The sequence below is a fragment of the Ooceraea biroi genome, chromosome 7 (genome assembly GCF_003672135.1).
Source record: "Ooceraea biroi isolate clonal line C1 chromosome 7, Obir_v5.4, whole genome shotgun sequence".
In the NCBI taxonomy this organism is placed as follows: domain Eukaryota; kingdom Metazoa; phylum Arthropoda; class Insecta; order Hymenoptera; family Formicidae; genus Ooceraea; species Ooceraea biroi.
The window spans coordinates 8,869,183-8,883,473 of record NC_039512.1 but is presented as its reverse complement, the minus strand read 5'-3'; the positions used below and the strand labels follow the sequence as shown (position 1 = coordinate 8,883,473).

Sequence of the window (14,291 nt, the reverse complement as noted above, 5' to 3'; positions counted from 1 at the left end):
TACTTCGAGACGTGTTAACAATAAGTTTTTAAAAGACAAAATGCGGGTAAACAAATTACAAAATATATTATCAAGAAATTATTAAAATCCTCTCGAAAAATTTTTAAGAATGTAATTACAAGGAATGTTCTCTTCTGCCCTTATTATATATTTATTATCTCAAATATCAAGTCATTATTATATATTCGATTACTTAATTTTATGTTTAATACATAGAAATATATCTTTAAAAATTAATATTTTAAATTAAGATTTTACATTGCTGTTAATCTTATTCCTCTCTCTTCTAATATCTCAAGATATTAATTAAAGCTATTAGACAAAATTTGTTTTCTTCATTTTTCAAATTTGGATGATAAACGCTATCTCGCAAAGTAATACACACATATTCAAAAGCAAGCTTTCACTCACTGCAGAATAAAAACAGGAACCACTGCATTGTTAGTAACAAGCATCGGAAAAGGTTCGTCTTCTTTTTATTCGCACTAACTTTGATGCGGATAAACTATACAAGGATCATTAGCCCGCGTCATAATCCACACGTTAAGAAATCGTGGTCACACACTCGAGACGACCAGCCAGACTGCCTGAAGTAACGGCTCGTACTTTCTTGTGACAGAACCTGGTGGGAGTGCGAGGTGGAAGAGAACGATGACCTTGGAAGAAATGAAAGTACGGTAGCTGCGTGCTGTAGTCCTAAAAAAGTTATTCTTTCAGTAAACTGCGGGATGGTAAAAACAATTGTATTTACAATCACATACGTATTATGAAAATTTGTAAACAACCTGTCTTTGATATAAAAAAAACCTGATTTTATAAATTAATAATCGTAACGAATTAACGATCACAATTGTGTCAAATTTCTTCGGGAAAGATGAAAGATGTATTCATTTCACCTGTGTATTTTCAAGAAAATCGCAAAAGATAGCGATATATACTATTTCAATGTATCGAAGATCAAAACGAGAAATTCCCTATTACCTGTGAAAAGTTTCTCTAGGAACCTAGATTAATTCGATTAGTCCATTCTTGGCTGTTCGATAGTTTATGGTTATTTGCCAGAAGCGATGCAATCATGGCGGACGCTGCGGCTCGTCAACTGCAATACGAATATAAAGCGGTTTGTATTTTTAATTCACATTGTTGATTTTCCAGTAGCATTATAATAATTCTTTTATTTTATTAATATGCCTGTTTCATTTGTGACTTTGATGTAACTTTGATGTACAAGCGTACGTAGTGTTTTTAACCTTATAGCTGCGCCGCGTTGTTACGCTACATTGTGAAATTAATGTGCTTGCAGAATTCGAATCTCGTTTTACAAGCTGACGTCCGATTAATAGAACGACGTAGCAGAGATGAAGCTACCGGCGAGGTTATGTCCCTTGTTGGAAAACTGGACGGCACACGTATGGGTGACAGAGCTCAGCGTACCAAACCAGGCAAGGCGGAGGAGAGAAAAGTCAAGTAAGTTTGTTACTTACAAAATTATTATTATTATCACTCGCTTAGAGAATCATTTCTGCCTTGTATGATATGTTTTGATACATGATTGATTGTATAATAATTTAAGAGAATGCTGGAGCTGCTAGTGAACTTCTTTGTGATGGTGCTGCCATTGCACAATATTTGCACAATAAAATGCTTTTTACAAAAATTTGGCAATTTGTACGCACAAAATCGTAAGTCAGCGATATGGGGATACAATACAGAATACAGGAGAACCTATATTCTACACAGAATTCTCTTTTATGATGCTTCTAAAGTCACTTCGAAAAGCATCCTCATATTCCTTAATTGTGTCCCCATGTCGCTGACTTACGATTTTGTGTGTACAAATTGCCAAATTTTTGTAAAAAGCATTTTATTGTGCAAATATTGTGCGATGGCAGCACTATCGCGAAGAAGTTCACTAGCAGCTCCAGCATCTCCTTAATATATAGTTAGTAAAAAGTTTTAAATGACACACATGATAATATCTTGGTATTTTACAGGCGCCAAAAGCGTGATGAAGCACAATACGATTTCGCGCGTATGAAAGGAGCGACGTTACTGTCTGAAGGCGTGGATGAAATGGTTGGAATTGTATATCGTCCAAAAACACAAGAAACACGTCAAACTTATGAGGTATTGCTCAGTTTCATACAAGAAGCTTTGGGTGATCAACCGCGCGATATCCTATGTGGCGCAGCCGACGAAGTACTAGCTGTGCTGAAAAATGATCGCCTTAAAGAGAAAGAGAAAAAGAAAGAGACGGAACTCTTGCTTGGCTTATTAGCGGAGGAAAGATTTGCGCTGCTTGTAAATCTTGGAAAAAAGATCACAGATTTCGGCAGTGATGAGAAAAGTACGACAAACGACGAAAACATTGATGAAACGTATGGAATTAACGTACAATTTGAGGAGAGTAGCGAGGAAGATGATGAGGATGTGTACGGAGAAGTTCGAGAAAATGATGATGAGGGAGACGAAGGTGAGGAGGCCAATGACGACAGAGCAATCCATGCTGAAAATGTAAGTACATTCTTAATTATTAGCAATAATTATCAAGCTTGGATTAAAATTATATAATATTTGATCAAAATAACTTTTTCAGTTGGGTGGAACAGAAGAGATGAAGAAAGAGAAGCCACTACATCCATTAGATATAGATGCATACTGGTTGCAAAGAAGATTAAGTACGATATACGATGACGCGATGGTTTCACAAGCGAGGGCTGCCGAAGTGCTAGCTGTTTTGAAGGATGCTGCAGATGATCGCGAATGCGAAAATCAGCTTGTGCTGCTACTGGGTTACGATTGTTTCGACTTTATTAAACAGCTTAAAAAATACAGGCACACAGGTAAGAATTATATGTATATGTGACAAAGACAAGATTCTAATTGTGTGTAGCTTTACCTTTGTTTAGTAAATCTAAAAAGAAAAGAAATAACTTTTCATGTTCAATTTGCAGTTGCATATTGTACAATGTTGGCGTCATCGCAGTCGGAATCGGAAAGACAAAAGATCCGTAACAAGATGAACGACGACCCAGTGTTGGCAAAAATCTTGCGGCAACTCGACACAGGTAAAGGCGAAGATGACGCCGACGAAACGATGGAAGCTAGATCACAGCGAAAAAGGCGAGAGGAGAATGAGGATACAGGTGGTCCCGGTGGTCAGGTTCAGGGTACAAGGAACTTGATAGACTTGGAGGATCTGATATTTGCGCAGGGAAGTCATTTCATGGCGAACAAGCGTTGTCAGTTACCTGACGGTAGTTTCCGAAAACAGCGCAAAGGGTAAGTAAAAAATAAAATTGCGAGACGTAAACGTACGGAATATTTTAGACATACTTTCAAATATTGAAACTTCGGACTGATTTAAAAATATTTGCAGCTACGAGGAAGTTCACGTTCCCGCTCTGAAGCCGAAGCCGTTCGCGGAGAATGAGAAGCTACATCCGATCGATCAGTTGCCAAAGTATGTGCAATCCGCCTTCGAAGGTTTCAAGACGCTAAATCGTATACAGAGTCGCTTATATCAAACAGCATTGGAGAGCGACGAAAACTTGCTATTGTGCGCGCCAACAGGAGCTGGTAAAACTAACGTTGCCCTGCTTTGCATGATGCGGGAGATAGGAAAACACATAAATGCCGACGGCACGATTAACGCCGACGAGTTCAAGGTAATTTACGTTGCCCCGATGCGCTCGTTGGTGCAAGAAATGGTCGGCAATTTTCGCAAACGATTGTCAACGTACAGTTTGACTGTATCCGAGTTGACGGGTGATCATCAATTAACGCGAGAGCAAATCGCCGCGACTCAGGTGATAGTGTGTACCCCGGAAAAGTGGGATATCATAACGAGGAAGGGTGGTGAGAAAACGTTTACGTCGTTAGTACGATTGATCATCATTGATGAAATTCACTTGTTGCACGACGAGAGAGGCCCTGTCCTCGAAGCGTTAGTCGCAAGAACGATCCGGAACATCGAAACCACCCAGGAGGACGTGCGACTTGTCGGTCTCTCGGCCACATTACCCAATTATCAAGACGTAGCGGCGTTCTTGCGCATTAAACCAGAAACGGGACTCTTCTACTTCGACAACAGTTTCCGACCCGTAGCGTTGGAACAACAGTACATCGGCGTGACCGAGAAGAAGGCGTTGAAGCGCTTCCAGGTGATGAACGAGATCGTGTACGAGAAGACCATGGACCACGCTGGCAGAAATCAAGTACTGATATTCGTGCATTCACGCAAGGAAACCGGAAAGACGGCGCGCGCTATCAGAGACATGTGTCTGGAGAAGGACACTCTGGGTAATTTTCTCAAGGAGGGTTCTGCGTCGATGGAGGTCCTAAGAACGGAAGCGGAGCAGGTGAAGAACCAGGAGTTGAAGGATCTGCTGCCATACGGTTTCGCGATTCATCACGCCGGTATGACGCGAGTGGATCGTACGCTGGTGGAAGATCTCTTTGCCGATAGGCACATACAAGTCCTCGTATCGACGGCGACTTTAGCCTGGGGTGTCAATTTACCAGCTCACACTGTCATCATTAAGGGAACACAAGTGTACAATCCAGAGAAGGGCAGATGGGTGGAACTAGGTGCCCTGGATGTGCTGCAAATGTTAGGCAGAGCTGGTCGACCGCAGTATGATACCAAAGGTGAAGGTATTCTTATTACGAACCATAGCGAACTGCAATACTACTTGTCGTTGCTGAATCAGCAACTGCCAATAGAATCCCAATTGATCAGCAAGATGTCTGATATGCTGAATGCTGAGGTGGTGCTGGGTACGATCCAGAACATCAGGGACGCTGTTACCTGGCTTGGCTATACTTATCTTTATATCAGGATGCTCCGTTGCCCAAATCTTTACGGGATAAGTCATGATAAGTTGAAGCAAGATCCTTTATTGGAGTTGCACAGAGCTGATTTGATCCATTCGGCTGCTGTCGGGCTAGATCGCAGTGGCTTGATCAAGTACGATCGTAAATCTGGCAATTTCCAGGCGACTGAATTGGGTAGAATAGCGTCTCACTATTATTGCACCCACGACACGATGTCTACGTACAATCAGTTGCTAAAGCGCACCTTAAGCGAGATAGAATTGTTCCGAGTGTTCTCGCTATCCAGCGAGTTCAAGAATATAAATGTCAGGGAGGAAGAGAAACTGGAACTGCAAAAACTGATGGAGAGAGTGCCGATACCGGTAAAGGAGAGCATCGAGGAGCCGAGCGCGAAGGTGAACGTGCTCTTGCAAGCATATATTTCACAGTTGAAACTTGAGGGCTTCGCTCTCATGTCTGACATGGTATTCGTCACGCAGTCCGCGTCGCGTCTTATGAGAGCAATCTTCGAAATCGTCTTGTTCCGTGGTTGGGCGCAATTGGCGGACAAATGCCTGTCCTTGTGCAAGATGATCGACCGCAGGATGTGGCAATCGATGTCGCCGCTCAGACAATTTCGCAAGATGCCGGAGGAGATCGTGAAGAAGATCGAGAAGAAAAACTTCCCTTGGGAACGACTGTACGATCTGGGTCCTAATGAAATCGGAGAACTGATTCGTGTACCGAAGCTGGGCAAAACTATTCACAAATACGTTCATCAGTTTCCGAAGCTGGGTCTGTCGACGCACATCCAACCGATCACGCGTTCCACTCTGCGAGTCGTGCTGACAATCACGCCAGATTTCCAGTGGGACGAGAAAGTCCACGGTATGTCGGAAGCATTTTGGATCCTGGTCGAGGACGTAGACTCGGAGGTAATATTGCATCACGAATATTTCCTGCTAAAGGCCAAGTACGCGGCCGACGAGCACGTGATTAAATTCTTCGTGCCAGTCTTCGAACCGTTGCCGCCACAGTATTTCCTACGCGTGGTGTCCGACCGGTGGATCGGTGCGGAGACTCAATTGCCCGTGAGCTTCCGGCATCTGATACTACCAGAGAAGAATTTGCCACCTACGGAGTTGCTTGATCTGCAAGCGCTGCCAATCACGGCACTGCGAAATGCCAAGTTCGAGAGTATTTACATGAATTTCCCGCAGTTCAATCCTATTCAGACGCAAGTATTCAATGCAGTTTATAATTCCGACGATAACGTGTTTGTTGGAGCACCCACGGGTTCGGGCAAAACGACTATTGCGGAGTTCGCAGTGCTAAGACTGCTAACGCAGAATTCGGAAGGCCGATGCGTGTATATGGTGAGCAAGGAAGCTCTAGCAGAGTTGGTTTACACTGACTGGACAGTGAAATTCGGTCAGCATCTGGGAAGAAAGGTCGTCCTTTTAACTGGAGAAACTGGAACGGATCTGAAGCTACTTGCCAAGGGACAGATTATTATCACTACAGCGGATAAATGGGACGTGCTTTCACGCCGATGGAAGCAAAGGAAGAACGTACAGAATATTCAGCTGTTCATCGTGGATGAATTGCAACTGATAGGTGGCGAGGAAGGTCCTGTGCTAGAAGTCGCGTGTTCACGAGCACGCTACATCTCCTCGCAGTTGGACAAACCTACCAGGATAATAGCATTATCAGCCTCATTGGGCGACGCCAAGGACGCTGCACAGTGGCTAGGTGCGCCGGCAGCTGCGACGTTCAATTTCCATCCATCGGTGCGACCAGTGCCATTGGAGCTGCACGTGCAGGGTATAAACGTCACTCATAACGCATCTAGATTGGCCGCCATGGCGAAGCCGGTATACAACGCTATACTTCGGCATGCCGCACACAAACCGGTGATCGTGTTCGTGCCTACTCGTCGACAGGCGAGATTGACGGCTATTGATTTACTGACATTCACGGCCGCCGAAGGTCAGCCTTCAAGATTTTTCCACGCAGAAGAAGCAGACATTAAGCCGTTCCTCGACCGAATGGTTGACAAAACGCTAAAAGAGACTCTGTCGCAAGGTGTAGCTTATTTGCACGAGGGCCTATCAGCGGACGATCGTAACTTGGTCGAACAATTGTTCGATAGCGGTGCCATTCAAGTGGCGGTCGCTACGAGAGATCTCTGCTGGGGTTTATCCATTAGTTCTCACCTAGTCGTGGTCATGGATACACAGTGTTACAACGGCAAGACGCACGCCTACGAGGACTACCCAATTACAGACGTCTTGCAGATGGTGGCGCGCGCTAATCGCCCATTAGAGGATGAAGACGCGAAGTGCGTGCTCTTGTGTCAGAGTTCGAAGAAGGACTTCTTCAAAAAGTTTCTTAACGAGCCGCTGCCAGTGGAGAGCCACTTGGATCGCAGACTACACGATCATTTCAACGCGGAGATCGTGACGAAAACGATTGAGAACAAACAAGATGCTGTTGATTATCTGACATGGACCTTCCTCTACCGACGACTCACTCAGAATCCCAACTATTACGGCCTGCAAGGTGTCACGCATCGGCATCTCTCGGATCACCTATCCGAATTGGTTGAGAGCACGTTGACTGATTTGGAGCAAGCCAAGTGCGTCGCCGTGGAAGATGAAATGGACACTCTACCGCTCAATCTGGGAATGATCGCCGCCTATTACTACATCAATTACGCTACTATTGAGCTGTTCAGTTTGTCCCTTAACAACAAGACGAAGATTAGAGGTCTGCTCGAGATTATTTCAGCAGCCGCTGAGTACGAGAGCGTTCCGGTCCGACAGAGGGAAGAAAATCTACTAAGGAGTCTAGCTGCGCGTCTACCCCACGCACCGCAAGCCACCAGAATGGCTGATCCTCACGTGAAGGCGCAGCTTTTACTCCAGGCTCATCTGTCCAGGATACAATTGGGCCCGGAATTGCAGAAGGACACCGAGCTGGTGCTGGGCAAAGCCGTGAGATTGATACAAGCATGCGTCGACGTGCTCAGCTCCTCCGGATGGTTGGCGCCCGCCGTCGCCGCTATGGAACTGGCACAGATGGTGACGCAGGCGATGTGGTCCAAGGATTCATACCTGAAGCAGTTGCCACACTTCACCGCGGAGACCATTAAGCGCTGCACCGATAAGGGCGTAGAGACAGTCTTTGACGTGATGGAGCTCGAGGATGATGATCGGAATCGGCTACTGCAGCTGACAGACGCCCAGATGGCGGACGTCGCCAAGTTCTGCAACCGTTATCCCAACATTGAGATGTCGTACGAGGTACAAGACAAGGATAAACTGCACAGTGGCGGCACGGTGAACGTGATCGTCCAGCTGGAGCGAGAGGACGAGGTCACCGGACCGGTGGTTGCGCCATTCTTCCCGCAGAAGCGCGAGGAGGGCTGGTGGGTGGTGATCGGTGATCCAAAGAGTAACTCGCTGCTGTCCATCAAGCGGCTGACGCTACAGCAGAAAGCGAAGATCAAGTTGGACTTTGTCGCCCCAGCACCTGGTCAGCACTCTTATACCCTGTACTTCATGAGCGATGCTTATCTCGGCTGCGATCAGGAATACAAGTTCACTATCAGCGTCGGAGAGTACGAGTCGGACGCCAGCTCCGGTTCCGATTCCGACTAAAGACATTCAAGCCTGATGAGGCGTTCCATATTATCATTGATTTTTTATGTACAGTGCTTATTAGTGTGCAGATATTGCGATATCACTGTCTCTTTAGTTATTTTCTATTTCTATCAACACACAGAACCGCTTGTTTTGACACAATAATTAAAGGAAAGCTTGTATTTTGCAGATTTGTCTAAGCAATAATTTAATGTGCTATAAAGCAGCGACGTAATCCTTTGTTAGGTATAATCTAGAATAAAGTGTATATTTAAACATATGAGAAGATAAGAGTATGTTTTATTTTTTAATACAAATTTTACATATAATAATTTTATGCGCTGTTTACTGCTTTAAAGGAAGATAATACAAATATAAACCACATTACACATGATTTACCGTAACCAATCGTGTGTAAGAAAAACCATCTCTGTCCACTTTAATTAAACTTTCTGCACTCTGTTCGTCTTTCCTTTCTCACTCTCGACCGCACGAACGCGAATGCATCCATCTTCGTTCAAATGCAAAAAGAGCAGCTGAAACGAGCAGGCTTCTGTCATCTACGTCACGCAGCCAATCAGAAACTCTGCCTGACATTCTCCTCTTCTTTCCGCGATGCGGCGCGTGGTTACAAAAAGTCGCGAGTCAGTTTCCCTTCTACGTTCACTCGAGCGTTGCTTCTCCTCTGATCCTCTCTCTTTGGTTTCGCTGACCTCAAGTACCAGAGTCCTCCTTGAAACATCCCACGTCGGTTACACACGTTCCGGGCAGGAGTTGTTCTAAGGTTTATACGTGCTTCTAAGTAAGTAAGCGCAATGAACAAAAGAAATCGCATCCGACGAATTTCGCGAGTTCGTAGCGCACCGCGTGCGCGCGCGCGCGCTTCGACGGGTTTTTCGGAGCTTTTAATGGTCTCGGCCATCATCGTGGTCACGCACCGCGCGCGATCTTAACCTCTGAATCAGCCGTTCGCATTATGTGCGTAATCCACCGCACACACATCACGTGCGGTCGAGGAGCACCCGTTAATAACGCGGAAAGCGGCGCGTAGATGATCACTGACGCCGCCATTTCTTAAGATACCCACTCGCGACTTTGAGGTCAAGTATCGCAGCGTAATGTGACTGACATCATTCACGCTTCCTCCGATTCTCCGCATTTCGCGATATTGCGAAGCATTGGGTTCGCCATGACATCGCGGTCTTGAGCGCGTTTCCCGCGAATTTCGGGGCGTTTCGCAACTTCGCGAAATTTCGTGTTTACAACTAGTATAACTTTGAATTGGAATATCCGGTAGATAGTTTTGTACTATTTTAATTTTTATATTTTTCAGAAGGTTATTGTATGAGTCAAAAAATAGAAAAACCGATACTATCAGGTCAACGTATAAAGACCAGGAAAAGAGGTAAATTCGATACGCGTATTTATTGTAGAGAATCGCAAACTTGTAGATTACCGGATTAACGTGATTTCTGTCTCTGCAGATGAGAGAGAAAAGTATGATCCAACTGGCTTTCGGGACGCAGTGTTGCTTGGCTTGGATAAGGCTGGAAACGACTTAGAAGCAATTTCTAAATTTCTGGACGCGGCTGGTTCCAAGTTAGACTATCGTCGATATGGGGAAGCTTTGTTTGACATTATGATAGCTGGAGGCCTTCTAGTTCCTGGTGGCTCCATTGCCCAAGATGGTGACAAACCGGTTAAGACCAGTGCATGCGTTTTTGAGCAACTAGAGGACATGGAGTCCATGCGGAATTTTGAACAGGTAACGCCGATTCATCAGCTTGGATCATTTTTATCGCTGCTTTCAAATGTGTGGGTTAGGTAACACAATGTCTGAACAAACAGGTCTTCATCAAGCTTATGCGACGTTACAAGTATTTGGAAAAAATGTTTGAAGAAGAGATGAAGAAGGTCTTGGTCTTCATGAAGGGATTTTCACCCAAGGAACGGATTAAGCTAGCTAGGATGACGGCGTTATGGATCTCGAACGGTTCTGTACCACCCACAGTCCTCTCAGTTCTGATCAACGAACATCTCGTGAAAGACAACCTCGCATTGGACTTTCTGCTGGAAGTCTTTGTTACCTGGAAACAGGAGAAAGGTTTATCTAGTTTAATGACTGCTTTGAAGAAAGGAGGCATCGAAGGAAGGTAAACCTGAAAAAAATAACGATGTTTATATGTTGATTGTTTAATTTGCATTGCTCACTTGTACTCTTATTTCTCTCTCTCTCTCTCTCTCTCAAGTCATCATTTTTTATATCGCAATTCTTTGGCATGCTCTAGGTTGATGGAATTTGTACCACCAAATAAGCGAACGGAAGAACACTTCCGGTCTGTGTTTGAAGCAGTAGGCCTGGCAGATATTGTAAAATTGCATAAAGCTCAAGCCAGTCAGGAAGCCAAACGGGATCTGCAGCAACTTCTTTTGGATGACTTGGCAGAGAACAGGCCGATGAAAGACATTACATTAGATCTCAAGGAAATGGCGCAACGAAGTGGCATTCCCGAACACGAAGTGATTGGTTTGGTAATGTTTATATATTTTTTAATACGCAATCATATGAAAATATGTGGAAAAGTATTTACAAGTGCTAATCGCTTTGGTTTGCAGATTTGGGTTGTGGTAATGGGTCAAGCTGAATGGAACAAGAAGGAAGAGTTAGTTGCTGAACAAGCACTGAAACATCTAAAAGTTTATACTCCATTGTTTGGTGCTTTTACAACCACTGCCAGATCTGAGCTCGCACTTATCCTCAAGGTCCAGGAGTTCTGTTACGAAAACATGAACTTTATGAAAGTCTTCCAGAAGATTGTTTTACTCTTTTATAAAAGTACGCTGATATAAATTACGACATGAATATCATAGAATAATCTGGAGCTAATATTTTTTTAAATATTAATAACACAACTTTATCAAATATTGTAAATATAATTGAGATCTCTTTGAATTTTAGCGGATGTTGTATCAGAAGAAGTAATATTGAAGTGGTACAAGGAGGGTCACTCGGTCAAAGGAAAAATGCTCTTTTTAGATCAAATGAAGAAATTCGTAGAGTGGCTGCAAAACGCCGAGGAGGAATCAGAATCAGGAGAGGAAGAGGATTAAAGATATTTATGTAAGTTTACTATACACAGAACACCGTGTAAAATGCTATGTAAAATAAAATGTGTGAAGCTACCTGAAAGCACAATTCTTTTTCACAGAACGCATCATTGCCATTGACAAACGACATAGACGCAAAATTTCGAGACGAATCAAGAACAATGTAACATCAACCGGAAAAGACACAGATTCGAAAACATACCAGTAAAGATAAAACTTAAGTCAATGTTAGGTACTTCATGATGAGTCAAGAGTACACACAGGAATAGAAAATTTTTAAATTGTCAGTAAGAGCTAAATATAAACATCCAATCAATGTGGAGGAACTGTAAATTTGCAATGTCCTTAATTGTATTACTTTAAGAAAAAATATTTTGTGTTACATTTTTATAACTCCGCTACAAATATATACAGAATAACAAAGAAATTATAAAAAAATCTTTATCCCTGTGTACGTACAATTTTCGGAATCCTATCTTTCTTTGTATAATATTGTACTAGTTTATAGGAAATATACTGACAGGTGATGTTTAATATACCATGTTTTGATGATTCCCGATTCTTCCTCGCGACAGAATGAACAAATTTTTTCACCCAAGGAAGTTTCTTCAATCGTGATTCATAGAACGAGACTTGCTTCATGATGTTGCTTTAATAAAAAAATTTGTTCACTCTACAATTGAATCTACAGTCCATAAGTTTAGAATAACGCGTGTAATAACAATGATAATTTGATTTAATTATTATACATTTAATACATTGTCCAGGTATTTAATAGAGTTTTTGTTTATACTTGTAACTTCTCATGCTTGCTACCGATTGCTTCTTGATGAGCGTTTTACCCTTCATCAGAGATACTAGCTGTTCTGGCACGATGATACGGTGATGTTTCGTTTGATACGTCTCGCACAACGCGATCAACATGCGAGGTATCGCACATGCGGTACCGTTTAGTGTGTGCACGTGAACCACATCTCCATCTTTTGTCCTGTATTTTATATTAAGACATCTTGACTGATAATCCGTGCAATTGCTACAACTGGACAATTCACCGTACAATTTTCGTCCAGGCATCCAGCCTTCTACGTCACATTTCCTGAAACAAAAAGAATTGTTGAATTTGTGGATAAGAAAATATTGAATGGAACATAAGTATGATCATAATACGATTACTATAATATCTATTGATACCTATAATATCTATTGATACCTATAAGCTGGTGCACCCAATTCAAACGGAGGCATGTCGATTACTTGGAAATGCAATCCTAACGAAGAGAACAATTCCTCTTGTATGTCTTGAAGATCCTGATACACCTTCTCAGAGTAGCAGGGCTCAGAACAAACAAACATTTCCACTTTTGTAAACTGATGAACTCTGTAAGCATGACAGGAACAATAGACCAAGTTCTATCTTACAACTCTAAAGTGTATTTTTACAATGTTGCTTCTTACCTATAGATTCCTCTTTCATCCTGTATACTTGAACACTCTGCACGATAGCACCGACTTACAGCGGCTAGTTTCAGCGGTAGTTCATCGTACGACAATGTGCTGTTCATCAGTTTGCCAGCTAATGACATTTCTGCAGTTCCTGACAAGCTGTAGTCGTCACCGTAACAAGGATCCAGATTATATACAAGGGTTCGATCACCGTTCGTTATCAAACCGCATCTCTCGATAATCTGAGTAGGTATAATATCGGGAACCGACAGCAGCTTGAATCCGTGCCTCATCAGTTTCCTGACTGTGTACCGAACCAATGCCTCTTCCAATTCTGCCAAATCTCCCAGGAGTACGTAACTCCTCTGTCCAGCAATGGGACCCAGTTTCTCTGATCTGATTGCTTTTAGATCCGTAACGAGTTCGGTGAACTCTTTCGGCTCGAAATCATATTCTGCCTTCTTGCCACATTCCTTCAGCAGTTTTGGCTCATCGTAGTCCAGTATTGCCGGATGACTGCAGTTTGGTATTTTGCTCAGTTCCTGTAGAAATAATTCTCGCTTGTCGGGTTTGCCCGAATATTCGAGGACTTTGTCGATATCTCCGACACCCTTTCTCTTTTTAATATTGTTTAAAATAATATCACGATTTGCAGGATTGCATAAAAAGTCTGTATTGTATTCTGGTTCAGGCATGCATAACTTTGTGCCGGTTATGGTTCTTCCTGATACCTCTGCGGACTATTATAAATATTATTAACATTTAAATCATTATTTTTTAAAATTGCATATAATCATACGTAATGTCGCGTACGTACCAATGTGTGTAGTCGGGAATATCGTAACTTACACAATTGCTCAAAACATTTTTGGATTTTGAACCTCATTTTATTTAAAAAATAATGTACTGATATATGTGTTAAAGAAAATCTGTGTGTAATAAATATAAGATTATATTAATCGGTATTGTACATGTAAGATCTCAGAATAAATAGGTTATGTCGCTCGCAATATAACTGCGACGTTTGAAATAGTTTGAATTGAAAAAGTATTTTCTTAAACGCATTCACGTTAGAGAAATCGTCCGACATTTGCTTCGGTATGTAAACGAATGTAATAACATGTTTCAATCAGAATTCGTTTTCCGATATTTTCCTTTCTTCGAAATTGGATTTTGACACCCTACGCTTTCTAGAAATCAGCCTAACGAAATTCTCCAATAGTAACCCAGCCTAAGTTTAATCCAGTATCCAATAGGAGAACGTACATTCTAGGAACAAAC

General features: G+C 42.6%; 3 protein-coding genes and 1 long non-coding RNA gene across 4 annotated transcripts; 2 read left to right on the top strand and 2 right to left on the bottom strand.

The window, feature by feature from the left end:
• Positions 1-347: 347 nt before the first annotated feature.
• On the bottom strand, positions 348-1,060 carry LOC109611165. Its single transcript, XR_002193514.2, has 2 exons — positions 982-1,060; positions 348-696 (listed from the first exon to the last, which is right to left on the bottom strand). It is a non-coding gene; the product is annotated as an uncharacterized LOC109611165 (long non-coding RNA).
• Positions 1,002-8,745, top strand: LOC105282356 (putative U5 small nuclear ribonucleoprotein 200 kDa helicase). Its single transcript, XM_011344267.2, has 6 exons — positions 1,002-1,120; positions 1,304-1,467; positions 1,995-2,514; positions 2,597-2,843; positions 2,955-3,282; positions 3,380-8,745. The coding sequence occupies exons 1-6, from the start codon at positions 1,076-1,078 to the stop codon at positions 8,475-8,477; spliced, it is 6,402 nt and encodes a 2,133-aa protein (XP_011342569.1). The 5' UTR covers positions 1,002-1,075; the 3' UTR covers positions 8,478-8,745.
• Positions 8,746-9,106: 361 nt separating this feature from the next.
• On the top strand, positions 9,107-12,101 carry LOC105282361 (protein krasavietz). Its single transcript, XM_020032664.2, has 8 exons — positions 9,107-9,261; positions 9,793-9,864; positions 9,944-10,224; positions 10,308-10,612; positions 10,748-10,991; positions 11,076-11,295; positions 11,419-11,580; positions 11,669-12,101. Exons 2-7 carry the CDS (start codon positions 9,804-9,806, stop codon positions 11,568-11,570), a joined length of 1,263 nt encoding a protein of 420 aa, XP_019888223.1. The 5' UTR covers positions 9,107-9,261; positions 9,793-9,803; the 3' UTR covers positions 11,571-11,580; positions 11,669-12,101.
• A 183-nt stretch (positions 12,102-12,284) lies between these two features.
• Positions 12,285-14,260, bottom strand: LOC105282367 (serine--tRNA ligase, mitochondrial). Its single transcript, XM_011344284.3, has 4 exons — positions 13,828-14,260; positions 13,023-13,750; positions 12,778-12,945; positions 12,285-12,663 (listed from the first exon to the last, which is right to left on the bottom strand). The coding sequence occupies exons 1-4, from the start codon at positions 13,894-13,896 to the stop codon at positions 12,339-12,341; spliced, it is 1,290 nt and encodes a 429-aa protein (XP_011342586.1). The 5' UTR covers positions 13,897-14,260; the 3' UTR covers positions 12,285-12,338.
• Between the last annotated feature and the right edge of the window lie 31 nt (positions 14,261-14,291).

Bases quoted from the DNA above. Each gene is read 5' to 3' on its own strand.
- LOC105282361 (XM_020032664.2), top strand. From the start codon at position 9,804: ATGAGTCAAAAAATAGAAAAACCGATACTATCAGGTCAACGTATAAAG. The intron at 9,865-9,943 runs GTAAATTCGATA...CTGTCTCTGCAG, and splicing joins TATAAAGACCAGGAAAAGAG to ATGAGAGAGAAAAGTATGAT. The intron at 10,613-10,747 runs GTAAACCTGAAA...GGCATGCTCTAG, and splicing joins AAAGGAGGCATCGAAGGAAG to GTTGATGGAATTTGTACCAC.
- LOC105282367 (XM_011344284.3), bottom strand. From the start codon at position 13,896: ATGAGGTTCAAAATCCAAAAATGTTTTGAGCAATTGTGTAAGTTACGA. The intron at 13,751-13,827 runs GTACGTACGCGA...TATTTATAATAG, and splicing joins ATTCCCGACTACACACATTG to TCCGCAGAGGTATCAGGAAG. The intron at 12,664-12,777 runs GTATCAATAGAT...TTTTTGTTTCAG, and splicing joins TTGGGTGCACCAGCTTATAG to GAAATGTGACGTAGAAGGCT.
- LOC105282356 (XM_011344267.2), top strand. From the start codon at position 1,076: ATGGCGGACGCTGCGGCTCGTCAACTGCAATACGAATATAAAGCG. The intron at 1,468-1,994 runs GTAAGTTTGTTA...GGTATTTTACAG, and splicing joins GCGGAGGAGAGAAAAGTCAA to GCGCCAAAAGCGTGATGAAG. The intron at 3,283-3,379 runs GTAAGTAAAAAA...AAATATTTGCAG, and splicing joins TTCCGAAAACAGCGCAAAGG to CTACGAGGAAGTTCACGTTC.